Source organism: Carassius auratus, chromosome 38, assembly GCF_003368295.1.
Source record: "Carassius auratus strain Wakin chromosome 38, ASM336829v1, whole genome shotgun sequence".
In the NCBI taxonomy this organism is placed as follows: Eukaryota; Metazoa; Chordata; class Actinopteri; order Cypriniformes; family Cyprinidae; genus Carassius; species Carassius auratus.
The window spans coordinates 8917094-8944816 of record NC_039280.1 but is presented as its reverse complement, the minus strand read 5'-3'; the positions used below and the strand labels follow the sequence as shown (position 1 = coordinate 8944816).

General features: G+C 37.5%; 1 protein-coding gene across 5 annotated transcripts in view; it reads right to left on the bottom strand.

Moving 5' to 3' along the window:
* LOC113056923 (potassium voltage-gated channel subfamily KQT member 5-like) overlaps window positions 1-27723 on the bottom strand; it is a 109234-nt gene that overhangs the window by 9761 nt on the left and 71750 nt on the right. For 3 of the 5 annotated variants that reach the window (XM_026223865.1, XM_026223868.1, XM_026223869.1), the window contains 8 exons: window positions 21610-21700; window positions 15192-15318; window positions 12814-12989; window positions 11889-12014; window positions 10601-10711; window positions 9498-9593; window positions 5147-5241; window positions 3171-3197 (listed from right to left, as the gene is read on the bottom strand). In XM_026223865.1, the coding sequence (XP_026079650.1) occupies window positions 3171-3197; window positions 5147-5241; window positions 9498-9593; window positions 10601-10711; window positions 11889-12014; window positions 12814-12989; window positions 15192-15318; window positions 21610-21700 (849 nt within the window). Of the gene's footprint in view, window positions 1-3170; window positions 3198-5146; window positions 5242-5434; window positions 5524-9497; window positions 9594-10600; window positions 10712-11888; window positions 12015-12813; window positions 12990-15191; window positions 15319-21609; window positions 21701-27723 lie in introns of all 5 variants that reach the window. The other 2 variants (XM_026223866.1, XM_026223870.1) reach the window with 1 other exon arrangement.

Sequence of the window (27723 nt, the reverse complement as noted above, 5' to 3'; positions counted from 1 at the left end):
AAGAGGGATGGGAGAGGATGGGAAGTGGGAAGGGACAAGTAAACAGAGAAATAATTAAACATGGAATGAAAATACAGATGTATTTAACTAAAGTTTGGATTAATAAAAACTATTGTGATGGCTTATTTTAGACTTGAAAGATTCTCTACTGAATTCCTCCAGTAAAACCCTTTTTGTTGACACGATTTGGAACTACATCTTACTTGGAAGTTCTTTCGCCAAAGCCTCAAAAACGGTTCTAAACTTTTCTCATAAATTGCAGCAAAAGACCATCATGCAACACAAACCTCATTAAATGACTTCCACCAATCAGCAAGCAGCATTTTGAGGAATGACTCTCTAACCACCCTACTTCTTTTGAAACCTTCAGTGTGGAGCAGCCTGACAACATTTCCGTGTATTTTTCTAAGCCTGATATAGAGGCCCGAAATATTAACAGTTTATGAGCAGAACAGATCTATACGTATTCCATAAGCTGGGGTTCTTAATTCATGCTGGATGTCTATAAAGTCCACTGAGCTCATGCTTGGTATTGAGTTTTTTTTTTATGTGAAAGAGATGTAGTGTAAAAGGAGAGTGAAGACATAATGTTAGAAATGTGACTTACAAGAATATAGAGCTACATTTCATGCACATGCAACATGCAGATTAAGACTGACGTGTTAATGCAAACAGAGACTTATACAGTTCAATCAGAGATATCCTTCACAACTAAACCGAACCTTTAAAACCACTTGATCAGATGCATTACAATATGGGATGTTGGAAAACTGGTGGTCTTAAGTTTAGAATCTTTGAACAAATTAGATATTGTTTCATTTTGGTAATAATATTGTAGAGTAATTTCTGCATGTCAGATAAGGGTATTGGATAGATCAGTCAGTGGCAGTTAAATCCTTCAGGCAACAGGCAGTAGGACCCTCATATTAGACCCTCTGTAGGGTCTGTAAAGTTATCTGGGGTGGCCGTCGTCCTCCATGCATAAGGTTAGTCAGCATTCACATTGTTCATATTGCTGGAGCAGTGGGGGATGCTGGGTACCTATATTTCCGTGTGGTATACCTCCTGAAGAGCCTCTGTCTATAACTATGACCCTTACTAAGGAAATGAGGAAGACAGATGGCAGATGAGTTAGTTAGAATGTGAGCAGAAACAACCTCCTTAAGTGGAAGAATTATACGGATGGAACAAAATCGAAACAGAGACACGACTTGGGAGTAAAAATGGAACAAAATGCTAAATAAATTGGCATGTTTTTGCAACCAAACATGGTAATTTAAAGTTTCATCAGCACTGCACCAAACTACACACACTCACAAACACATTCACACTAGAATATATTAGAAGTAAACAGTGCACAAAACTTGTCTAACAACCAAATAATTTGACAAACTTTCCTGGATTAGTTGGTTAATTCGAAATGATCGTTCTGTAAATATTTTGTTCCTTTTACTCTCTAACCAGTGTAAATGGATAATGTGGATTGTGGATTATACCTAATCTTTTCTTAAAGACTAAAGACTTAATGTTCATCCATTTAAAAGGTTTCACAAGCTTTTTGTTTGCTGTAATGCCTTTGAAATTTGAAGATTAATTTTCCATCACATTTAATGACACATTTGCCACACACTGTGGGGCTTTTCCAACTGTAAATGACTTCATTTAAGTCTGAGTGCTGGTGCTCCGCTCTTCACATATTTAATATGAACCATGCAAACATCCAATTCCAGCACTAATTGAAAGCGTGAGGATTCAAATAAGAAAAAGCCTTGGGTGCAACCATTATTTACAGGGGCTGAGCAATAAGCTTCACCCCTGCTGAAATCACTTTTAAAGCAAAAAGTTACCAGCCTGACAGCAAACATCTGACCACACTGCAGCCTTGCAGATGCGACAGTCTTTTAATTTGTCTAAACATAGTCAAGTACTGTGTACAAACTTGCACACAGTCCTAAATGTCAACAGCTAAGTCTGGAACTGAGTCACTACTTTTGACTGCTATTACTTACTGGGCCTATTGATGAAATGTATTTAGAAGAAATGGGGGTTGTTATCGGGGTAAAAGAAGAAGGATAAAACTGTAAAATGCATTTATGCTGTGATCTTTGTTTTCTCCTGGCTGTACAGTAGTAATACATAACGCTCAATATAAACAATCTCCGAATGGAAAAAGTGCATCATGTCTCTGTCCATGTAGGCAGACAGAGAAAAGTAGGCCAAAGTACTTGTCTATTACAGAAGAAGCGCTGCAAGTACACACACACACACACACACACTTTGGTAGCGATGAACACTTGTTCTTAGCAAGTTAGCAAATTGAAGCTGCTCCACAGCTACGCTACTGTTCTATGACTTTAACTAAAAATGGTTCTCTGAAATGTTTGTATGGGATTGGTCAATTGTGGTCAATGCAGTAGTTAAACTAAACCACGAAACTGTATATTTGTCTATAGTCCAAATAAAAAAAAAATACTGGCGCTACTTTCATGTTCCAGGCATCACTCTGTGCTTCTCTCTAGAATAAATATAATTGCATTTATATATTAATATTAATTCACGTACATAAATATATTTTTAAATTAAATCACACAACTTATGTTGGCTGCATTTATTCAATAAAAAGCCATTACAACATAGTAATACTGTGAAGTAATATATATATATATATATATATGTAACTGGGATGGAAAAACAGCCTTTATCTGAAATTTTCAAAATGTAAACATTAAAAAATCTTTACTGTAACTTTGTGCATCCTTAATTAATCAAATTAATGTATCCTCGCTGAAAAAAAATATATAAATATATTACTAATTATAATGTATGAGTACTATATAAAAAAAAATCAAATCAATATTTTACTAATTATATGTAGCCTTGTTATAAGCGACAGTACAGCTTCACTTAGCTTCACACTGGTGTCCTGATCATCCTGTCTTGGTTTATTCTGTGATAATTAGCAGATACCACACATACTATAGCTACTATTTCAAATAAACAAAAAATCAATGGGAGTGAATGATAAAGTAAGTTATGTAACATGCCATGACCGAATCGACTTAATTCTTCTCCCTATTTTTATTGATGCCATGGAAGCTGAAAGACAATCGATACTTAAATAATTCAAACATTCCGGACACTAGGAGGATGTAGATACGAGAACAACAAACCTGCTGATCGATTCCCCCTGGTCTTTCCTTCAGGTGTTAGTTAAAAACATAGAGAGAAAAGAGGCAGGATATTAACACTTCACATGAACGACAGAATCTAATAAGGCAACTACAGAAGAGACACAAATGCCTCTGAAATATACTAAGTGTTTCACTGCAGGAATGACACACCAATATATTTCACTGTGTCACTTATAGTTTAAATGTTAAAAAAAGGAAATTAAACAAATATACCACAACACACACACACACATTAAGAGTAGGGAGAGATGGAGAGTCTTTTTTTAAGACAGGCAGCAAACAAGCAGGCATGCAAGCTATGAGCAATGCACAGTCAAGCTGACTAAGACAATCGCTAAAAGAAGAGGGACAGCTGTGTTATCAGGGGCTGCTCGGTGTGTAATTACTCCAGAATTGGGGAATTGTCTGAATATAGCAGTACACCCATTTGTCAGAGCATTGTCATGTGTCTGTCTTCAGGTGTCTGTCCTCAAACTGTCCTGGCTACCGTTCAGTTTGATTTATCTGTTCTGGGCAACGCAGGGGAAATTTCAGTTAGCCACAGCATACACGCGAGGAAGCAGGTGTGAGGCTGTGGCTCTCATCCAAACGGAAACTTTGAAGCTTCAGTTATACAGAAGACTTCTGTTCACTGTCAAAACCTGAGGGGTTGTGAACTATTTCAGTAACTGTACATCAAGTATTATTATGGGGAACGATTGAAACTGAGTATTTGTTCTCTTAGTCAATGACATGACAATGACTGAAGGGCAAATCAAACTTTTCGAATTGTCATACTCATTTAACCTTCCAAAGAACAAAGTAAATATTTTGCAGAACACAATGAATGACCCAAATATTTATCTTTTGTGTGCATCTCACAGAGTTACAGGGTCATTCACATGATGCTCACACAAGCTAATAATATGCATTTCATGGTAATTAGCTTCCACTACAGTTTACTATTATTTGTCCTCATGAAGAGATTTTTCATCAGTCACCAACACAGGGTCTTTTACCTAAAAAAAAAAAAATCTTCTAATTCTAGCTATCCTCAGGAATGAACAACTTGATTTGAGTATGAACACATGATTCTATATTAATAACAATACAGCATCAAAGAATTGTAAAACCATGTGATGTTGCATTTAAAGTTCTGACTAATGTAAAGTTCTTTCTTTATTTAGTAAATGAAAATTGAAGGAGTCAGAAGAGTTGGGTTTGTATTAAAGAAATATTGTTGTTTGTTGATATCCTTATTTTTGTTCATTTCAGCAATCTATGAAAGCTGCTTCCACCACGGAGTAACATTTATAACAAAACTGATTTTATGTCTCCAAGTTAACAACTTGCAATTTAGACTTTGTTCTTTGAGTTGCGAGTTTATAATACACAATTCTGACTTCATCACAATTATCAGTTTAAATCTAAAAATGTTGACATCCCTCTTAAAAGAGATAAAAACTCCAAGAGATATAACAAAAAAGTCTGAAATGTGAGCTGATCACATGAGAGATAAAATTAGAATTGTGAAATATATGCTCACAACTCTGGAAAAAAAGTCTAAAGTGTGAAATGTTAATCTTAAGATTGCAGATGTAAGCAAAAATGGGTTATAAGTCTGAATTGCAAGATAAAACTTGAACTTCGGAGAAGAACGTTATTCAGTAGCAATTCGTTTAAGATTTAGGAAAGATATTTAGACTTTTAACATTACAATTTTGACAAAGTATCATACTTGGGTATATTTTATTTATACTTCTGACATCTGGCCATACACGGTTTTTCAGTGACCTAATGAGGATTTAAATAAGCATGGATCTATAGACTACAGTAGGGCACAGAAGAGATGATTATGCTTAGGATGAGAGACAGATTGAGGGATAACAGAGTTTATTTGCTGAGGGAAGTGGGAAAATGAGAGCTACAGAAGCACTGACACCAAATACGACACCAGCTGCCAGAGTTGTACCTACTTTGTAGGGCTGCAGGTATGCAACGCCTTCAAATGAGGCTTCCAGGTAGCAATGGAAACCGAGTTCTCATCAGCCGCATAGCTACGCCACACACACTACGTGCAGAATATACAAAACCAGGAAAATAGGGAGGGAAATGAGGACAGTAGAAAATAAAAAGAGAAATACACAAGGCCAGGAAAAAAGCAAGGGTTGGAAAAAAAGGAGAACAACAAAAGAAAAAAAAAAGATTAGTAACAACCGGTTCATGTAAGCGCTCTTCCATCAGTTCACTGCATTGATACATGCCTTTGAGGAGGGAGAACACTTTTATAGAACAGCCATGTGGCACTCAGGTATGTTCTGGAGTGGTCTGTGGAGTAGAGACGCCACGCAGCCTGACACAGGAGACAGACACACACAGACGGGGACATGGGTGGAGAAAGACAATAGCATGGTGAGGGAACAGCCAGTGAATCATTGATCGAGCTCAAGACATTTCTTCAAACCGCTGCTTTCATTTTGTATAAATGTTCTAAGTTTTGAGTAATGCTGCAAAAAATATATATTTGAAAATGCTTTTTTAAAAATGAGATTACCTGCATAACAATGTGAGTTAAAAAAAGTGAAAAATGAATTCATTATGTCTTAGCATATGGTTTTGCTTAGAAATAATGCAGCATTTGAGCTGCATGACCTTCACAAGTTAGTGGAAAACCTGATAATTATGTTTTCCAGCACGATCTGAGAATGATCCAAAGAGCATCTTGAGAAAGTAAGAACATCTGACCATCTGTCCAAACAGTCGCATGATGTCTCAAATTTATTGAATCTCTTATTTGTGTAATAAAGTTTCATTTTTTAATGTTAATGTTCTTTTCTTCAAGTTTAAATTGCAGTAAACTTTGAATTCTAGATTTTCAAGGATGTCTTAGACTTTTGGATCGCACTGTACACAATTCAAGAAGATTTGAGTGTTTTTCACATATTTACCATGTCCAAATATGAGAACAGATCAGTGTTGAACAAATGTCTTGATTGGGTGGCACACACAACATCAAAACAGCCAAGGGACTTAAAAGTGATGTGGTGGATGAAAAGAGGAATTCATTTATCCAGTGAAAAGTCTTTATATATAAAAAGGTGTTTTAAAATAAAAGCAAAAAGTGTTTGTGGGCTCGTATGATTTAATTTAAAGGTTTATGTGTGAACATAAATAGTATTATTTTAATCTAAATATGTGAACCTGGACCATAAAACCAGTCTTACGTGTCAATTTTTCTAAATTAAGATATGTAAATCATCTGAAAGCTGAATATATACGATTTCCATTGATGTGTGGTTTATTAGGATCTGACGATATTTGGTCGAGATACAATTATTTGAATATCTGGAATCTGAGGGTGCAAAAAAAATCTAAATACTGAGAAAATCACCTTAGGAGTTGTCAAAATGAATTATTTTCAATCACAAAATATCTTCATGTTCAAAACTAATGTTTTATGACAAAAGAAAAATCGATAATGTTGACCCATACAATGTTTTTTTTTTTTTTTTTTTGGCTATTGCTAAAAATATACCACAGCGACTTAAGACTGGTTTTGTGGTCCAGGATCACATATAATTAATACTTTTATGAGTATTTGACCACACAGATGTTGTTGTAGGATATAATCTACAGCCAGCATGCTTGCATTTAACTTCTGCTTTTGCAATGCATATGGTCTAACAATGAAATAGCATTTTATTCATTTTTAATAGACTGAATTGTAAAAAGTGAACTATGTGTACAAGAATGAAGAAAGCCTTGAATGCAAATTTACTAAAACAAAAACCTAATTTATTATTATTATTATTATTATTTAATTATCCAATATACTGCATGATGCCAGCAGATATGGAAAGTGATTGCTAAGTAATTTTTTTATTAAAAACTACAAACAAAAGAAGCAAAACAAATAACGTGCACTAATGAATCATTCATAATAAGGTACATGCATAAAAAAAAAGTCAACAAGGTCATTTTTCTTTAACGTTGACTTATAATAATGTGATAATGGATATGGTTTTATACATCAAGATGTAAAACTGCATTAAAAACCATAAGACAGAAACAGAGGACGTTGTGAGGAGAAAAAAATTAGAAGGATGAAAGACTGCTCTCAAATTGTGTGACGCAGCAGTGAGGAGGGAGGGCATATTTTCCATCATTCTCTACAAAAATGTCAGTAAAAGAGAAAAGGCAATCGTAACATGCAGGAAAGAATCCTAACCCAGACATAGCTGAGAGTCATACTCCACAGATTGTAATTAAGATATATATTCCTGGGTTATACAATGACCTGAAGTGATTTAAGGGAGGTGAGAGAGCACAAATTATGAGAAATAATGCACCAATGCAGTCCCTGCAACATTACATCTTAAACAACACAGTATAGTTCAGATACAGAGTTAGTGACAACAGTAATTAAAGCTGAATGGTTGGATGCCCGCTGAAAGGCCCTTGGAAAAAGGAAATAAAATTAAAAACAGGGTTAAGACAGATCAGGAAAAGAGACAACATAAACATTAGGACTGATGAATTTATGAGACATTCTCTGTCTGCAATATCAGAAAACAACCTGGAGAAAGAAAAGGGGTCATGGTGGTTAAAATAGTTGGGAAATTGCATGTGGGTTTTCAACAGCAGCCAAGAGGAAGTAACTAATTTATATAATATTACAGGACTTCAATGTTTTGTAGATGTGTGTTTGTGTGTGTGTGTGTGGACATTTTCCTGGAGTAAACCTGAGGATAAGGATGCACCGTTCATTAGGAAGAGCTATTGTCCTCAGGGAGGCCCTTGCTCAAAATTCCTTCTGTGGAAACACATCATAAATATCTGCAAGTGTTTCCTTTGGCTCTGATAATAGTCCTCATGTAATCAATGCCCGTGGTATTGTTCGCTTTCTCTTCTTTCATTTAAAAATGAATTTGGTTCACTCCAAAAACAATCTTTATTAATCAGTATGCTTGTATCTAAATAATATCTAAAGATATACCATGACAGATTTATTTGTTACAATTATTATTATTATTATTATAAAAAATGTTTAGACATTTAACTGGAAAAGATGACAAATAGACAAAGATTTTTTTAACAATTAATTGTTAATTCAAAATAATCAAAAATAAAATATAAATTATTAATATTAAATATTAATTTAGTATCACAATTATAAAAATTATTATTCAATTTCATTTATATATTCTATATATATATATATATATATATATATATATATATATATTAGTGCTGTCAAAATTAGCGCGTTAACGCATTCGATTAATTTGAAATATTTAACGCGTAAAAATAAAAATTACGCAATTAACGCGGTTGCAGTTTTTTTTATTTCCAGTTGTGGCCTTGTGTGTTCAACGTGCAAAGAAATATGGATAAGACCAATGAAGGACTTTTAGACGGAAAGTTTCAGTATAAAACTCTGCCGGATTACTCTTCAGTCTGCCGCAAGAAACATTACTCTTCATTCAGTCTGCCACAAGAAACAGCAACATTAAAATCATGAACTCAAATGTCATTGTTTAAAAAAAAGTTAATAAGCTTAAACGAAAATAACAAAATAATTGTGTAGCGGAGTATTTTTTGTACACAATGCCGCGAACTGTCAATCACTCCTGTGCGCGTGCATCACTGTCCTCCTCGCAGCTGCAGCAACTTGCGCTCTCTCTCTTCATCAAGCTTTAAAACAATATTTGTGCATAGGCTATAGATTAATTAGATAAATGAATATCTAAATTTGTGCCTTGCCGTCTACGGTATTTTTTTAGAACTTGATTTCATGTTAACTTTTAGTAATTTTGTTGAGTAAAGTTTTTGTTGTATTTAAATGTGCCTACATAATGTTTATTTTTTTGTTTTTAGTTAGCTAGTAAAATAGAAAAAAATGGCAAATGTTGAAAATAGCTAAAATTTTAGTTAATATTTATTTCAAGTAACATTCTACTATTTTCTTTATTAATTGTTTTGTTTTTGTTTCTGACTTATTAACTATGATAACTGATTTAAAATGATAATACCAGGGAAGATATTATATTATTATATAAGGTACTATTATTATAAGATATTATTATTATAAAACTGGCAGGTATGAAACTAATTTGATATTAACAAAGTAACTGTGTGCAGTGTAAGTGTATATTGAAGTGAATGTGATCTTTGAGGATGAGAATCAGAATAGGGCAAATCATACATATAGAAGAAATGCTTAAGTTCTTTGGTTCCTTATAAACCACCAATTATGAAACATGAAGAGGTTTGAGAATTAAGTTTTCTTAGTTTAAAATTCGAATGAATTTCAAAGGATGAGCTTACTTGTATGAGGCTGGCTGCTGGGTTTCTCCTCTTTTCAAAATGCTTCTGTCTGTGCTGCTCTTGGACCTTCAGAGCAAAGCCAGAGCCAAGAATACCCTACACCCACATCCACAGAAAGAACACAAAAGGTTGAATCTGCCGATTTGGACTAAGAGAGACTGAGTGTGCAGGACACATTTGTGAGCAGAGAGTTACAGAATACTTGACGAGAATGAGTCAGACAGGTCACTGAGGGGCTCACACATACTGGGCCTCATTTACGAAACAAACGTGTACGTTTACATTGGTTGTACATTTGTTTCAATGCATAACTTGGAATTTATCAATATGGATGTGAACGGTGGCCACGATAAAATCTCATGTCTGGTCTCAACTTGTGTATGCAAGTTTTGAGTTTCCTGAACTTGCACGCAGCAAAGTAAATATGGTGGGCAATAATAGAAATGCATTTTGTTCATTTGAGCTATTTTCCTGACCGACAACCAAATAGCGTGATTATTTTTTATATTATAGTTTAATATATTATTTTATAGCTGCTTATTTTGTCATTCTTGTTCTGTAGTATTGTTAAATGTAAAGAATTTGTTTTGGACTGAAAGGAACTAAATAGGCTAAATATGTTTTTAAAGGTTTCCTTATGTTTACTGGTATTTAATATACATAAAAAAAATGATGTAATTGTTTGCAATTACAAGGTTAACAGATGTTTTGGAGTAAGATAAATGTCTCTTTCATGAGATTACCTCCTCTTTTTGTCCGGGCTTTGTTTCTCCGTGTTGTAAACTCAACGTTTCTAAAACGGGGTGTTTTTAGGGGTGTGATAGTCAAATTATGATTGTTTTCAGTCGCCACACTTATTAACATGCGATCATTCGTACGATGCGATTGGCAGAATATGAATGTTTCACGAATCACACGTGAACTCTGTCGTAAGCTGATTTGTGCGCACTCATGGATCTCCACTCGTTCCATTTTTGAGTATACTATAGCTTTAACTTCTTTTTTTTTTATAAATCCATTGTTATGTAAAACAATATTTACCCCAATCTATTCTAATGTCAGACTGTGAGTCATGCAGTGCATATCAGGTTGGAGCTACTCACAGCAGGCAAAGCGAAGAACGAGATGCCCACCAAAGCAAACCCTGCAGACAGAAGCCGCCCAGTCCAGGTCTGTGGAGTCTTATCGCCGTATCCAATGGTGGTGAGTGTAATCTGAAGAAAGATGTGAGAATATGAAGGTTCAACCTTTTTTATATGTTTAAAAGACTAGGGTCATATTCCTAAAGACTTCCCACAGACAGACAGCATTGAATTATGTGTCTGGTTGCATGCCTGCAGTGTACTTTAACACCCCACATATCACCTTCACTCATGTATGGAGGAGGAATAGAAACCTGAACACACTGTGACTGCATCTACGCGATGGCCAAAAATGTATCCAATTCTGGCCAGGCTGCATAGGAAAGTCAAAGGCATCCAAACATGCAGTCAATTCTGTCCATTTATGCCATGTTAAACACCCATAAACACCAATCTACATTCTAAAGTTACGGCCACACAAATGCACAGTCTTAGATCCATCTTTCAGCAAGAGAAATACTTTAGTGGCTCGTCAAAAAAAAAAGAAAAAAAGAAAAGAAAAAAGCATCAGTCGAACATCTCGCACTTCTTTCCACAATCATAACTGAGCGCTTTGGATTCTTGCAGGCAGGGGATACTTAAACAAAGGCTCGGCCAAAGCAAATTCAACACATCCAGTAAAAGTGAGTGATTTGTCAAATGCAAAGAGCACTGCGGCCTTTCACATCGCTTTGAGGCAAAGACTAGAAGTGTGGGAGCTCACACACAAAGTCAGACTCCTGTTCTCCTGTTTTCCTCCACGGAAGCCTGCCTGTCAGCTCCAGACGCTGGCTTGGGCTCAACCCAGTGTAAATACCGAGTGGCAGCATAATATTGGCCCACCGCTGGTTTGTCTCCGCATCTGAGCTCTATAGCAGAAGACCATACCCTCAACCGACCTCACATCTCCTCGAAACAGCTCTGTTTGTGCTTGGTAGGAGCAGGTAATTACATGCATTGATTTATTAAGTCAGCTGGTGAGGAACCATGACCAGTCCTGCTGTGTGTACCACAAAAACTAAACCCTATCAAGGCGTAGGGTTGTAACTCACTTATCGATTAATGCATGAAATACAGCAAAACACTGGCAATGCGTATTACTGAGCATCCTAAAACCCGTCAATGGGGGATGGTATTTATATGGATTGTATATAAATGTGAAAAGGGGGGATTTTGTGTACATTTGAAGGAAAATGTGCACAAATGATGAAAAGGGGTTGATGAAGAGCGAAAGGATGATGTTTAAGGAAGGCATTTAAGGTAGACTTACCGTACCCCACCAAAGAGCATCTGCATAGGTGGCGAACTGTTTGTTAAACTCTTTCTCCACCAAGTACACCAAGAATGAAGAAAAGATCAGCACCAAGAAGCCAATGTACCAGGCGGTCACAAGCTCCTGAAACAAACATCACAATTTAAAACATGCAAGAAATTAAAGTCATGTCTACAAAAAAAGTCCTAGTTTGGGAATAGCTTGGTGACCGGCTAAAGGTTGGGAGTTTAAATCAGATACAACCAGATACAACCAGCATGGCCAGGTTGTAAAACTAGCTAGACCAATCGAGGAACCACAAAAATAACAAAGCACCATTTTATTTTATTTAGCTTTTCTTATTTTTATTTTTATTAATTTGTTTCTTCTTTATTTTATATATAACTGTGCTGGAACACTGTTTTTTGTAAAAGGCATTTTGCAGATAAACATATTTTGAATTACAATGAATTTAAAATGTTCTGCTTTTTTTCTGATTTTAAAGAAGTTGTCAGGTTGGAAATCAGCTGGCTAGGAGAAAAAAACCAGGGCCAGGCTGTGAGACCAACTAAACCATACTAAACCAGCAAAGACCAGCGAAACAAGCTGGTTTAAGCTGGGGTTTTTTCCAGTTTGATCAGGGATGTCAGGAAAATGTAAACGCTTAAGCCTGAAAGGAGATAGAAATAAGTAACTCTGCTATTATATTGACCACAATGATTCATTGCGGGGACCCCTAATCTCTCCACTAAATGGTGGGTAACTGAGGACTGAGGAAGCATGTGGTTTGGCTGCAGCCCGTGGATGAAGTTTCAGTCCAAGCGGTGCTGGAAAAAGAGGTTGATTGTGGGGTCACATGTCTGCCTCGACATGAAAACTCACACGCAATGTCATGACCTGAGCTCATTTACTCATTTTTGCCCTTAAATAGTATTCTGTATACCTTGCTGTGAGCGTACACAACAGATCCAAGCAGTTTCCAGGTACCGCCTCGCCTGTCCATACGCACCATGCGTAGGATCTGCAAAAATCGCAGACTGCGCAGTGCAGACGTGGCAAAAATATTGCCCTGGCTACCAGCTGAAACCACTGCGATGGATGCAATGAGCACAATAATGTCTGAAACACAAACACAGGAGACAGGGATCATTTGTACATGTTTACACCAAGAGAGAAACAGAAATACTTTGATTGACTTATTCAAAATTATTATAGCAGTTGGTCAATTTAGGAGATGGAATCAGTGACTCGTAGTACTCTTTATCTCACATTATCAATATCACTTAACTTTGGCATCACCGAGCCAGCATCAACAAGGACTAAGACCACCCAGCCATTTCAACAGGACCAGAGCCCCTCTACCTATAAGCTAAGCTTGCTGTTGTTCTCTAAGACGTCAGGAAGACATTTTTTAATTAGGCTGTTTCACTTGTCTGTTATGTCTTTCTCACTGAGGTCAGAGACAGAGAGAGGGGCCAAGAGAGAGCAGAGAAGCCACAGCCTTATAGAACAGCATATCTAATCCTTCACTGCACACAGAAAAACCTCTCCAGCTCCTAGCGTGTCTTAACCAGGGATAATATTGTTCTTTACTCAAATCACCTCCATCATATTTTCCTGCTGAATGTTACACTTGAGGTTTGAAATAAGAATGTTCTTGTGTCACACATGCCGAGGGTGGCCTCCTAAAAGTCTGTTATTTGAAATCCGAGTCCCACAGCCTTTGAAGGTTGCTACAAGGTGAAAATGGAACATTGAAGAACATGAGCAGATGATAATGAGTGCAGCAGATTTGTGGTACTTGTGAACAAAAGCCATACTACAAGATGGAAATCCAAAAATAATAAGTTACCAGTAGAGAAACTTTGAAAATAATGAAAGGTACAGTTTTCTTTTATTTTTTAAAATGTATTTTCCCCTTCTTTATTTTGCTGTAAAAGTTGCTTTGGAACAATGTGTGTTGTAAAAAAAAAGTTATTTGTAAATAAACTAAATTAACTCATCAAATTATAATCTTAATAAAAATATATAGCCAAACTTTCAGCTCAAGGTTTTAAATATTCATAAATGTCAGTACTGACATATCCTTGTTTTTAAGATACAGATCTCAGATTGTGTCTCGTGTAAAACATTTTTATTTAGACCACAGGCCAAATTTGGTCTGTAAGATATGTTAATATTACTATTCATCAAGGATGCAATAAATTGCAATAAAGACATTTAGAATGTCACATAAATGTTATGCAATATCATATTTTAATGCTAATTATTAAAATAATATCCTGAGTAATGGAGTAATAACACTGAAAATTCAGCTTTGCCATCGCTGGACAACATTGCATTTTTAAATATATTAAAATAGAAAACATTGTAAATTGTACACACTGTTGTTTTTATCGATAAGAGCCTTCTTTCAAAAACATAAAAAAAAAAAAAAATCCCAAACTTTTGAAACAGTTGTGTAAACACATTGTTTTGGTGCACATGTATTCTTGTTTCACAAATCTTTATTTTATTTACTTGTTTATTTAAAAAAAACAAAATTCTATTTCAATTAACAAGGTGAATTTACTGTAGGTAAATCAGGTTACTTTTGACAGCCAAAAAAGTGGTTTTCCAGACTTTTTCTCAATTTATTAGTTGTTTAAACATTTTAAATCACTGAAATGGTTTAACAGTTGCTATGTTGCCATGCAAAAGTGCTACATGAAATCGAAGATAAATATATTTATATTTGATAACATGAAGATGAAATAATAGGATCTGGTCACATAAAGTCGGTGTGCTTCATTTAGGGTCGGCAAGTGTATATAATATGCAAAGACCTTTACACAATTTCTAATAGGACATGCCAAATAAATGGTTTGAGCAGAGAGGGGAAATTGTTTCCTGTTTCTCTCTGTTTCATAATTCAAAGTTAGTCTCAGTGCTGATGGGATGCTGATGGAACTCAGCCTCCTAATGAATGGAGATGAGGTTCAGTGCATGACACACAACACACTGATGTATTCACACTGGAGCCTAAATTACCCTCATGCAACACAACACCACATACACCACGTGTAATAAATATGAATAGCTCTGGTTAATTATTGCTTGTAATCTCTCATTGGTTAGTTATTGCCTGCTTTTCCTCATGAAGGAATTACAAGAGAACTCTCACAGTCATTATGTATGTTGAGTCAGTCATCGATTTGGGGCAGAGTTGCTATCATTAGCCCATCGAGCATCCATCAACATCCACACCAACACAGCAGATCCACCACCCTCTACGAACACACATATGGAGAGCACACTCAAAGAACACGTTTTTTATCCTACCGATGACACAGAATGGTTTTCTTGCAAAGCGCAGTCGTCCTTGCCATCCCCTGTAGCGACAGCAGCATCCAGCCGACCAGATGCGAATGATGTACTCCAGACCGAACACAACAATCATCACAAACTCCTGCAAAACAAACATACACACAAACAGCTTTTTTCAAGACTCTTAATATAACTCATTAAAGCTAAATTGACGAAAAAAAATGCTTACTGTTATTTTCTGTAAAGTTAGGCATGAATGTATTACATATGTATATACTGTAAATGCTGTAACACACACACACACACACACCCTGATACACCACAGGAGGCCTGGCTACTGTAACTTAATTAACCAGTTAGATAATCCATCATTGCCACATTCCTGGTGTCTGCTAATTGCAGTGTTAGATAAACCCCAGTTGAGAGGGTTTCAGCTGATTAGGGTTTCATCTTTCTGCATGCATAGAGTTTCATAGAGTTTATAACACTGCTCCGCTCCCAGAGAAACACCACACATTTACATTAAACTGCTCGTTGATTCTCATTGTGCTTATAATCTGATCGTCAGTTGAAACTTTCATGCATTTGGATCACCTGGAACTGATAAGTTGGAAACAAAACAATAATAAACATAAATAAATTGGTAAGAAACAAGTAAGCAAGTTGGTCGATAAACAAACAAACAAATGAAGAATTGTTCTAAGATTTATTTGAACATGTTCCTCAAAATGCTGGAAATATTCTAAAATTAAATTAAAATAATAAAATAACAAAAATAGGCTTTGAAGAAGAAGTCTGGCATTAATATTGCCTGTTTTTTTTTAAATGCTTTCATAAGTAAATGCAATCTAATAAACAAATCTAATGAGTTGATCAATATTAATCACTCAAAGATTTATACTATATATTTAGTCATGTTTTATTCATTTCTCTATATAAAATCTTGAATTTAGTTTTAGGGTAAGTGGCCAATAGGTTTTGTTTTATAAATTCATTATATAGAAAGAGAAAATCAAATCAAATTTTTCTTAGGAACATTCTCTGATGGAATTCAATGTAAAATTCCTGCTGTTTTATAAACTAATGGCAATTAACTGGTTGATAATGATGTTGATAATATTTGTCTGAATATCAAGTCCTTTTTGCAACTATTGATGGACTAATCAACCTTTTCCTGGGTCATATTTCATGTTTGCCCCATCTCTGAGGGGTAAGAGGCCTGGGATAGGCTTTTAAACTGTCCTGTCCTGATCCACTGTGACAGCTGAGCTGGGCTTCCCATGGCTTATCACAACACTGTTTGCTTATCCTGAGCACTATCTGATACTGGAGGATGTGCAGGTCCTGCTTTCCCACCAGTGGGGTAGACGCCATCCTTTCCTGCTTTCAGGTCAGCTCAGAGTCTCTGAACGTCTCTAAATACAGCCTCTTTAACTGAAACAGGAACACCTTGGCCCGCTCTACTGAGTGTCCGGTGGGACTGAGGTGCTCAATCACTAAAAGAACCATGCTGCTTTCTGCTGTCACCTGAGAAGATCCCATCAGCCAGTAAAACATCTCAGTGAAAGAATGAAACCAGCCCAGCATAATACAACATGTATCAAATGGCCTAATCCAAGTGGTCGTCTTTTAACATTTTTGAAGGGATCTTTGAACACCAGAGCAGAGAGAAACAATGAGACCTTGTTTTAGTCAACAACAAGTCAAAATTTACCTTCACTGACTCTACAACCCAGGTCTTAAGACCTGCAAGAATGACAACTATAACAATAATTTTCCATCACTTTTATTTCTCTTTGCTGTTATCGTTATATTGGTAGTGTGGACTTCCCTACTACATTTTTTTTTAAATAATTTTTTTTTTTTTTTTACAACTTAAAACAATTTTTTTTTCTATTTTAATATATTTATTTATTCCTGTGAAAGCAAATCTGAATTTTTCAGCATCATTACTCCAGTCTTTATTGTCACATGATCCTTCAGAAATCATTATAACATGCTGATTTGCTCTTGCTGAACAGTGGTGTAATATAACGAAGTAAAATACTTTATCTGTACTTTACTTTAGTTTTTATATTTCAGACAACTTTTACTTTTTCAATTCAATTCAAGTTTATTTGTATAGCGCTTTTTACAATATAAATCATTACAAAGCAACTTTACAGAAAAAAAATTCTACAATATTTAGTTGTAGCTTATGGTGGTGACTGTCAGTTTGTGCTCGTTTGACAGGATTTTAGAAAAAATTAATACAAGAGTTAGTTAGCTAGACGATGAGCATTATCAATATTATTAATTAATAGTTATTATATGATGCAGTCACACATGTAGCAATAATTGTTAGTTCTGTTTGTTGATTCAGGGTTAGCAGCATCTGAGGTCCTCTGATGTCCTCTTTTACTCCACTACATTTCCTAATTAAAATGTATACTTTTACTCCGATACATTTCCCAGAGGCATATCTGTTACTTACTACAGAATAGTCATAAGTCAGAAGAACTCAGACTCCAGGAAAGCAGGTTTGATGAATCAGTGATTTGGCATTTGCAAGTTAGACTCCTAAAAAAACTCATGTGCTCATGTGCAAACAAGTGCGTGGACAACCGCTGAGGATTCATTTTCCACTCAAGTTTAGTCCGGGGTGTGTGATATAGCATTGACTGCAATCATATTGTAAGTGTTGTTGTACTGATGCGTGATCTGATATTATCAAGTAAGTTAGGCTCACCCAATCACACACAGACTGCACGCATGTTTATTTATTAGTATATTAATACTCAAAATTCCAGACATTCTAAATTGTAGATGGCAAAAATACTGCTGTATGCTATTTATATGAATATCATTTTATAAAGTTAACTTAATCTATATTACAAAAAGAGTTCTGCAGATGTCAGCATTAACATGTTTAATGATCAATTTATACCAGTACAGTAAAGCAATAAGTGACTTACATTTTAAACATAATATTGCTTGTTTTCGCTAAATTTTGCTTATAAAAAAATAGTTCCAAACAAAGGTCTCAGCACCATTTTGCATCTAACACGCTGAGTTGGCATTGGTGGATGTGTCTTGTTCCCATTGCCGGAAGAAGACCATCTCAGAGCTGCGGACCAGGCTCAGTTACCTCCAGGGATGTGGAGCTCTGTTGCCTTTGTCGTGATCTAGTGTTTGTCCAAGCAGCAGCTTTACAGCCAGTCGAGCAGCCAAAGTAATGCGCTGGGCCCTCTTCTTGTTTTCACGAAAGTCGAGGAGGAGGCCTTTTGTTCCCCTTAGAGAGCAGGGTGTTCTGATCCTCAACTATCTTGATGATTGGGTTATACTAGCACAGTCTCGGGATCAGTTGTGTGAGCACAGGGACCTGGTGTTCCAGTACCTCAGCATATTGGGCCCTCCAACTGGGAAAAGAGCAAACTCTGCTCAATGCAGAGAATCTTTTTTCTCTGTATGGCATTGTATTCAGTCACACAGACAGGACTCCTCACAGAGAAATGTGCACGGTCGGTGCTGAACTGATTGAATTAATTCAAGGGCAGGACTACGGTCCCACTGATACAACTTCAGAGGTTCCTGGGGCATATGGCATGGGACTTCATGCCTGAGTCCTGAGGTGGGTGTGGCAGGGCGGCACTCACCGGGTTCAAGTTATACCAGCCTGTTGCCAAACATTCACCCCATCAGACCTTGCATTTCTCCGGGCAGGAGTGCCCCTAGAACAAGTCTCCAGGCATGCTGTGGTTTACACTGATGCCTCCACCACCAGCTGGGGGGCCACATACTACAGACACAGTGTCGGGGGTGTTGAAGGGCCCCGAACTGCACTGGGATATAAATTTCCTAAAGTTGTTATCGGTGCTCCTTAACTTGAACCGTCTCAAGGGGTGCTTACTAGGCAAGAACGTTCTGGTCAGAATGGACAACTAAGGCAACCGTTGCATACAACAATCGACAAGGTGGTCTGCGCTCCCAAAATATGTCGCAACTCACCTGTCACGTCCTCCTTTGGAGTTGGAAGGGTTTATGAGGTCACTCCATGCCATTCATATTTCGGGACTGCTCAACAGTATGGCCGACGAGCAGTCATGAGGTAGACTCCCAGGAGAATTGAGACACCATCCCCAGATGATCCAGCTGATTTGGAGATGTTTCGTAGCCACACAGGTATACCTGTTTGCCACTCCAGTCCATGAAACCTCTCACAGCCAGCTGTTCTACTTACTGACTGAGGGAACACTTAGCACAGATCCACTGGAACACAGCTGGCATGCGTTTCCCCCAATAGGCCTTCTTGCACAAATGCAGTGCAAGGTCAGGGAGGATGAGGAGCAGGCCCTGCTTGTGGCACTGTATGGGCCAACTAATACCTGTATCCCCGAACTAATGTTCCTCGTGACAGCCCCTCCCTGGCAGAAGTATCTACTGACTCAGAGATGGGGCACACAGTGCAGCTCACATCCAGGCATCTGGAAATTTCATGTCTGGTCCCTGAACGGTATGCAGAGGTTCTAGATGACCTACCCCAAGAGATAGTTGACACTAATACTTCAGCAAGAGCACTGTCTATGAGACACGCTTATGCTTTGAAGTAGAACCTGTTCATTGAGTGGTGTTCTTCTCGTCGAGAAGACCAAGGGTTGGAGCGTAGGCTCCCTCCCTCCAATCTTAAAGTTTATGTCACTGCAATTGCTGCTAACTTTCAATTTGCACATATACCTGCAAATATTCCTGTACATAGAACTGTCTATTGTTATATATCTGTACACACAATTGTCAATTTGTATATTCCTTATTTACTTGTTCTATTTTTTATTTATTAATTTTTTTGCTGTGTTTTTTGATCTGTTACTGTCATTCTGTTACACAAATTCCTCATATGTGTAAACATGCCTGACAATAAAAACTCATTCTATTCTATTCTAATCTATTAACCATGACCCCGTGTAATGGAAGTCAGCAGGGAAGCATGACCTGGTCATCAGGTTCCTTAGGGGGCGAGAAGGTTAAATATTCCCCAGCGCCTCTCCATACCCTCTTGGGCCCTGTCTCTGGTGGTCAAAGACCTACAGCAGGGCCCATTTGAGCCTTTTCAGTCAGTTGAGCTGAAGTTCCTATCAATTAAAACTATGCTTCTGCTTGCACTGGCCTCCATCAAGAGGGTAGGGGACCTTCACTCATTATCGGTCAACGATTTGTGCCTAGAGTTTGGGCTGGCTGACTCCCAGGTAATTCTGAGGCCCCGGCCCGGCTATGTGCCCAAGGTTCCCACTACTCCCTTCAGGGATCAGGTCTTGAGCTTGCAAGTGCTACCCTTGGAGGAAGCAGACCCAGCCATAGCTTTGCTTTGTCATGTCCAAGCCTTGAGATGCAACCTAAACCGGACACAGAGCTTTAGGACTTCAGACCAGCTCCTTGTCTGTTACGGAGGGCAGCAGAAAGGGAAGGTCGTCTGTAAGCAGAGGATGGCCCACTGGATTGTGGATGCCTTCACCCTGGCTTATCAGGCATAGGGTGTGCCCTGCCCACTCAGGTTGCGAGCTCTCTCTACTAGAAGTGTTTCATCCTCCTGGTTGCTGGCTCATGGCACCTCACTGAAAGATATTTGTGGAGCAGCATGCTGGGCGACCCCCAACATTTTCACTAGATTCTACAATCTTTGTGTGGAGCTGGTATCCTCCTGTGTTGAGAGCCCCTAGTTTAGTGTCAGCTTGCTAAAACTGCTCAGGAGAATATGTACTGTAGACCCTGTTGAGCTCCTCCATCCACTTGGCAGACAGACTTTGGGAAAGATGGGGGTTTCTGCAGCATTCCTGTTCCAAGTGGAAAGGGTACATTTTCCCAGTGTTATCCAATCTCACTGAGTGGGTAGTGCTACAACAATGGTGACTGGTCTTCTTGTCAAGAGCCCCGGCCTACAACAAAAAGGGGCGCAGGAGGTTTGCACAGGACACTGGAAGGGGCAGCATCCATGGCACTTTGGAAGGGATCCCAATTCGTCATTCACGGTGTGACTCCTAGTGACCGACTGAAAGAGAATGTCTCGGTTATGTATGTAAACCTCGTTCCCTGAAGGAGGGAATTGAGATGTCCTGTCGCTACGGCTGCTGTCCCACCTATGAGCGGATGGGTTCCCAGCTCGGCTCCTCCTGGTATGCGTTGCACTGGATGCCTTTTTATGCTCAGGCTGTGATCAGCGGCAACTGTATGCAATCATTGCATGGCAATTTCCATTGGCTCATTAAGTTTACACTCGAAGTAGATTGGTCTCTCGAAGCGAGATCCCAATTTGTCGGTCATGACATGAAGTCTCCATTTCCTCCTTCAGGGAATGAGGGTTACATACATAACCAAGACGTTGTACACAGCAATTCATATTGACTCGTAGTGTTTCAGGTGGGTATTTTGTTTCTACATTCAGTAAGTTTGTGTGTCTCACCAGTATAAGGAGACAGTGATTGGAGAGGTCCATATGAGCAGGGATGGTGGAGAACACAGAGAGAACGAGACAGCCAAACACCAAAGTGAACCTGCCAGGGAAGAAAAAATGAAAAACATTAGTTGAAGTAACTAAAGTAATTGTATCCTGTTCTGTGTGACTTCACCTGAGCAACTGTGAGATGAAACTGAAGGTTTCTTTGTTCTGATGTGAAAGCACCTTAACAAATCTCAGGGTGAACCCTGTAAAAGATCACAGACTAAATCTGAGAGCTTTCTGAGAGGCATTAGATCGCAATTGAATCCGGTGGTGCTTTTCTACAGCTCTTTTAGCAGCTGACCAGTAAACATAACAGCTTTTGGAGTACCTCAATGACACACTCACATAAAAAACTTCCCTAACAAATCATCACTTTCAGCATCATTAAAGCTCCAGAGTTTCACTAATGATGGATGTGTGTATAACTGCACACACCAAACCCCCTCTGGCTACTCTGCTATTGTTTGAGAGCTATTTACAGGAATATACAATACATGTCGCTCTAGTGCAGTATGCTGTATCTGTCCTGTTATCTCTCTATATTTTGCTCTCACCCTGTATAAACAGGCCATTAAGAACATTGGCCTGAGGTGGAGTCCAGAGATTGACTTTTTATTTTCAGAAACAGATGCAGTTGTGTGAGACATGCAGCCATATGCTGTCCGAGTGAACTAGCAGACATCACTGTGTCTTCCATCAACTGCTGTCCTTATGTTTCCTGTCAATACATTGTGTCTGGGAGCCTGTTTTTTTACATCCTGTTTTCTGTATTTTACCTTTAGCCTCCACCTCCTTCTTAATTGAAGGAACCATTTTCTGTAATTTTGTATATTATTATTTCTTTCCTATCTCAGGTCCACCTATAATTGGTTCCTTGCACCATAATTGTTCACATGACCATTGCTGACCCTCTCACACTGACCCTTAGGCCCGTTTTGCCAGTGAAAGCAGCTTTTTGCAGCACATACTGTATACATATGTAAACATATGAATACATAATTATTACTTTGAGCATTTAGTGATTCTACATAGCTAATAGTGGTTTTCAACACAACACAACACAACACAGATCCTTTCTAAAATGAAAACTAAATATTCTTTTGAAAACAGCATTTTATATGAAACAGCAAAGAATGATGGAACAAACTATTGCAGTGTTTTTACAACCACATCAAACAGTAGATGTTTCAGACGTGCACTCCATCTTCACTTCAGCGCCAGGCGCGATTCAAACGAGCGCAGAAATGGTACTGGGCTGCATGCAATGTCATGGTCAGTTTAGTCATGAAGTTATCAAAAAAGGCGATTAGTGTTAAGCTGCCTCAAAACTGCATGCATGTAATATGTTATACATGAGTCACATTTAGGACCATATCACTGAAACGGTTTTCCAGACTGTCCTGGAGCATCCCAGTACTGTCTTCCAAAGCTAACACAGCCGATTCAAATAGTCAGTTTTACAGTATTACAGTTTGTCTTGATTGCTAACACACAATTCATGAAACAATTCACAATTTTCTCATAACTATAAACATAATCTCACAACTAAACACCAACTTGTGTAAACTTAGTTTAGTCAAAAACATGTTCTCTTTTGTCAGACTCAAATTTTGGCTTCAGATGATATACAAACCTGTCAAATACACAGACTATTTTCCTGTCTGGAGAACAATAGTGAGATCATTTAAAAACACTAAAAATTTAACTATTCCTTTTTCTAGTCAATGACTGTTACCGTATACGGCATTACAGTAATAGAGGGTTGCAGATACAGTAAAATTCGGCAATAACTTATGAAAAGTTTACTGTCACTGTGCAACTCTAAAGAGATCTTACAGTAAATTAAAAGCACTAAAAGTATAACATAGTAAAGTATAATAAAAGTATTCAGTAAACACCGTGGAATATTTGTTGCTTTACAGAAATAAAATAAATAATGAATGAATGAATGAATGAATGATTGAATGAATGAATAATTCAATAAATTAATTCATTCATCCTCTGTCAATTTGCATTACAGTATTGGTAGTATCCTTTTTTGTTATGGCAGTTTCGTAGCCTTCTGACAAAAGACTTCTCTGCCTCCCCCTAGATAGTCGTCTCTCAGTTCTGCACAAATGCAGTACACGTAAGGACGACTTGGCAACAAATCAATTCAACAGTAATGAGTTTGAGGGTTTACAACGTGTGCTACAGTATTTACTGTACAAAGAACAATGAAAGTTCCCTCATCTGAAGTACTGCTAGTATGTACTGTAATTATATTGTATGGGTAAGTAGGACTGAAACCTTGTAGATGAGCCTGTAGGCCAACAACTTCCCTCATGGTCAGTCCATGCAGAAAAACATTGTCAATTATAGTGATTTGTATTTCATCCCCTTCTTTTTTATTTTACCCTCCTATTCTTTGTTTCCCACTACCAGGATTCAGTTTCCAAAACTCATAATCGCTTGTGCTCCTGTGCATATCATCCTAAGATTCTGACTGTGTCATCAGTTTTGCTACTTATTGTTCTCACATGCATAAATGTGTGCTGTTTGAGTTCATTTTTTGATGTTTGAGTTGATTATATAGTGTGTTTGTGTTTTCTGAATGAGAACATAGATGATGGCGTGTTTGTGTAGAGTTTTGCAAAAAAAAAAAAAAAAACACTGAGCAAATTGGAATGTGTGTGCAAAAAGGTTATATGTGTTTAAAGTTTTGAGAAAAGTGTCTGTTTTGAGAACTGTATGAATGGTTTAGAAAACTGGGCCAAAAGAATCAGTTATAGTGTGTTAGCAATCGAAAAAACTGGTATCAATGTAATTGGTATCAATGCTACTTGCCTTCAATCAAAAAAAAGATGGCATTAAACAAATATTTAGAATATACTTTCTTTATGTTGATAACACATTAATTTGAAGATTGAATGTGAAATTATTGCAATATATTTTTAAAATCTTAATGTTAGGTGGGATTAATTAGTAATTTCTTTTAACCGATTGACAGCACTAATTATAATAGAATTTTTTTATTCTAAATTATTCCAAACAGTAATAATATTTCACAATATCACTATATTGATTGTATTTTTGATCGAATAAATTTAGGTAAGCATTAGAGACTTTTTAAGAAATGTTTATTTAAGGGCATTGGAGTTTTTACAGTTTTATTTGAATATAAATGTATGCAAATTAGATTTGATAGCTCATTTATGACTGGCAATCCTCTATTTAACCCAGAGTAGTTTATACTATTGTTTCTGAATGCAACGATTGATTCCTAAATAAGATCAGTCTAACTATACACTTTCATTTGTAAACAGCAAGGCAGATCTTGTTGTCCATGATACATACATTTTAATTAATGAAAAGACTCAAAAGTCTCTTTATTTCCCTAAATTTTTGAATGATCATTCTATAATTATTAATGCAACAACACAAAGACATAAATGAGCATCATACTTGACAGATGAAGTGTAAAGAGTTTGGGAGGTGTTTATTTATTAGTTTTGTATCTGTCTGTGATCGATTACATTTGTATGTAAGTGTGTTAACAGCTGTTATAACAGTTGTGCTGACAGCCCTCACCTGTTCCTCTGTCTTTCTTTCTCTTTTTGTCAGTGAGACACAGTCTGTCTGACCTACTCCTCACCCTTTTAGTGCTTGGCTAACACATGCACACCCACACAAACCAGACTCTTTCAGTTAGTGTGAGGGCTTCTGTGAATCTCATAACACTCCATAGTATTACAATCCCCAAAGACTGGATCGTGACAGAGTTTATGAGTCATTGCAGGATATAGCGCTTTCCATATCCTGGTGGTAATAGCAGACCACAACCATTATGCTCAAACTGGTGTCGTGCTATTCAACTAGAACATGTTTATTGCATTTAAACATGCATACGGACACACACACACACAATGTGCCTAAGAAAAGCGCTTCTGCTACAATCATTACTGTAAACCAATAGACACACAAAACAGTAGCACTGATTCAAAACACTCAATCCAATATTGAAAATGCTTATATTTTGCACTCCTTTTTAATTTAACATTTGTTTTCATGACTACGTATATTGTCGGCTTAAAAATTTGAGCAAAAAGTGAAAATTTACATGAAGTTTAGTTATATTTAGTTGACCCCTTTTGCTTAAATAACAGCAACACTCAAGTTGCATCACCTCCTCAACCTAGCACATGCACTGTGCTTCAATTGAAGCAAGAAAATTTGCTGACATAAATAATGTCAAAGCATTCAAGTATAAATGAAAGCAATCATAGACTTTTGCATTGTACGTGTACCCAGACACATTTTTTTAGAGCCATTTGAGAGATCTCTCACAGTCAGATGTGGGGGGAAATGAAAACACTGGACCGGGAAGAAATGACTTTTTTGAACAAACAGCTGCAGGTACCAGCACTCTGCTAAACGCTCAGGCCAGACAATGTGTCTTTTAGCATTCAGAGCCGTGTGGTCACAGCGCCAGGCTCCCACAGACCCAGACATCTGAGCTTTCAAAGCTCTGAACCCCAGAGACCTCTTTCCAACAGCAAGACAAAACACAGCACCACCTAACAATTCAGTGGCCTGTGCATGTAAATGTGCGAGAGAGTATCTGTATGCAAATGTCAGCTTGCAGTTTTGTCATATTGCTGCTTTGAAATGCAACAGAGTGAGAAAATGAGGGAGAGAAAGGTTACAGTAGCATATAGTGGGCTGCACACCTGTTTCTGTTCGCCTGAGTGTCTGTGTGCGAGAGAGAAACTGTATGAGACTGCGTTGTTTCGTTTGCTGTTTTGATTTGAATGAGAAGCATTCAGACAGACAATGATGATTTGGAATTCCAAATATTTCTCCATGAGCCAGGCCACCTGCAGTGTGTACTGTCTGATAAAAACATGACACGGTAGAGGGCGGTGTTGCTGTCTACCACATCAAACACACAATCAACTTATGTAAAGAACAGCATATAATAAGACTGCTGATGAAAGCAACTAGGAAGAATTGAAAGACATGAAAATGATAGAAGAGGAGATCAGATGAGGCAAGAAGACAAGAAAAGTCTTTGCTTTCATGACAAGATGAATACTATCATTCATTTTCCATTGGATTAATATAAAATATAGCATGAGTAATCCAGCATCGACAATACAATACAGCCTATTGAGAGATGAGAGTAGGTGAGAGGATAGGATGAGATGAGCAGAAACTAGAATTTATGAGAAGAAATGAGATGAAAATGAGATAAGAGGAGAACCAAAGGGAAGAAATGGTGTAAGAAGATGCAACAAGATAGGAGAAGATGCAAGAAGATGTGAGAAGAGATACAAGAAGAGAAAATGCGAGATGCAAGATGGTGCATGTAGAGAAGAGAAGATGCAAGTAGAGGAGAGAAGATGCAAGGAGAGAAGACGCGAGAAGAGAAGAGAAGAGAAGAGAAGAGATAGCGTTGGATGTTTCTGTGTTTCAGATGGTTGGCTGCTTTGGATTTCAGTATTTGCGTTCCTGACAAGATGAACACGATAATTCATTTTCCATTGGATTAATATAAAATATAGCATGAGTAATCCAGCATCCACAACACCATACAGCCTGAGTTATAATGGCTGCTCTGTGAATTATTGAATGGCTTGTACAAATAGCATGTGGACATCTGGCTCTGATTTGGCTTGAACCTCTAATGGTTCTCCTCAGTCTGAACAGGAAGGTCTGGACACTGGCTGCTGTTTCCACTGCAGCTGGAACAGAGCGTAAAACACAACTCAGACCTCTGACCAGAGCTTCACACGGGCCCACGGTTAATGATTGCAATAACACACAATCAGGAGGTGGCACTGAATGTCCCTGCGGAGCCCTGACATCATGAAAGCCACTGGCTATTGATTGATGCCTTCCCGATCAAATGGGCTTTTCACAGGTTACACAGGGGTCTGAATCATTTGCAAGCCAGACAGTGATATCATAGTATAATGATGAATTCAGATTCAGTCAGGTATTTTAGTGATTCATAGGGTAACAACACTTTAAAGAAACAGCGGAATTCTTTTTCACAAGGAGTTTGACTGACAAAACTAAAGCAGCAGGACCATA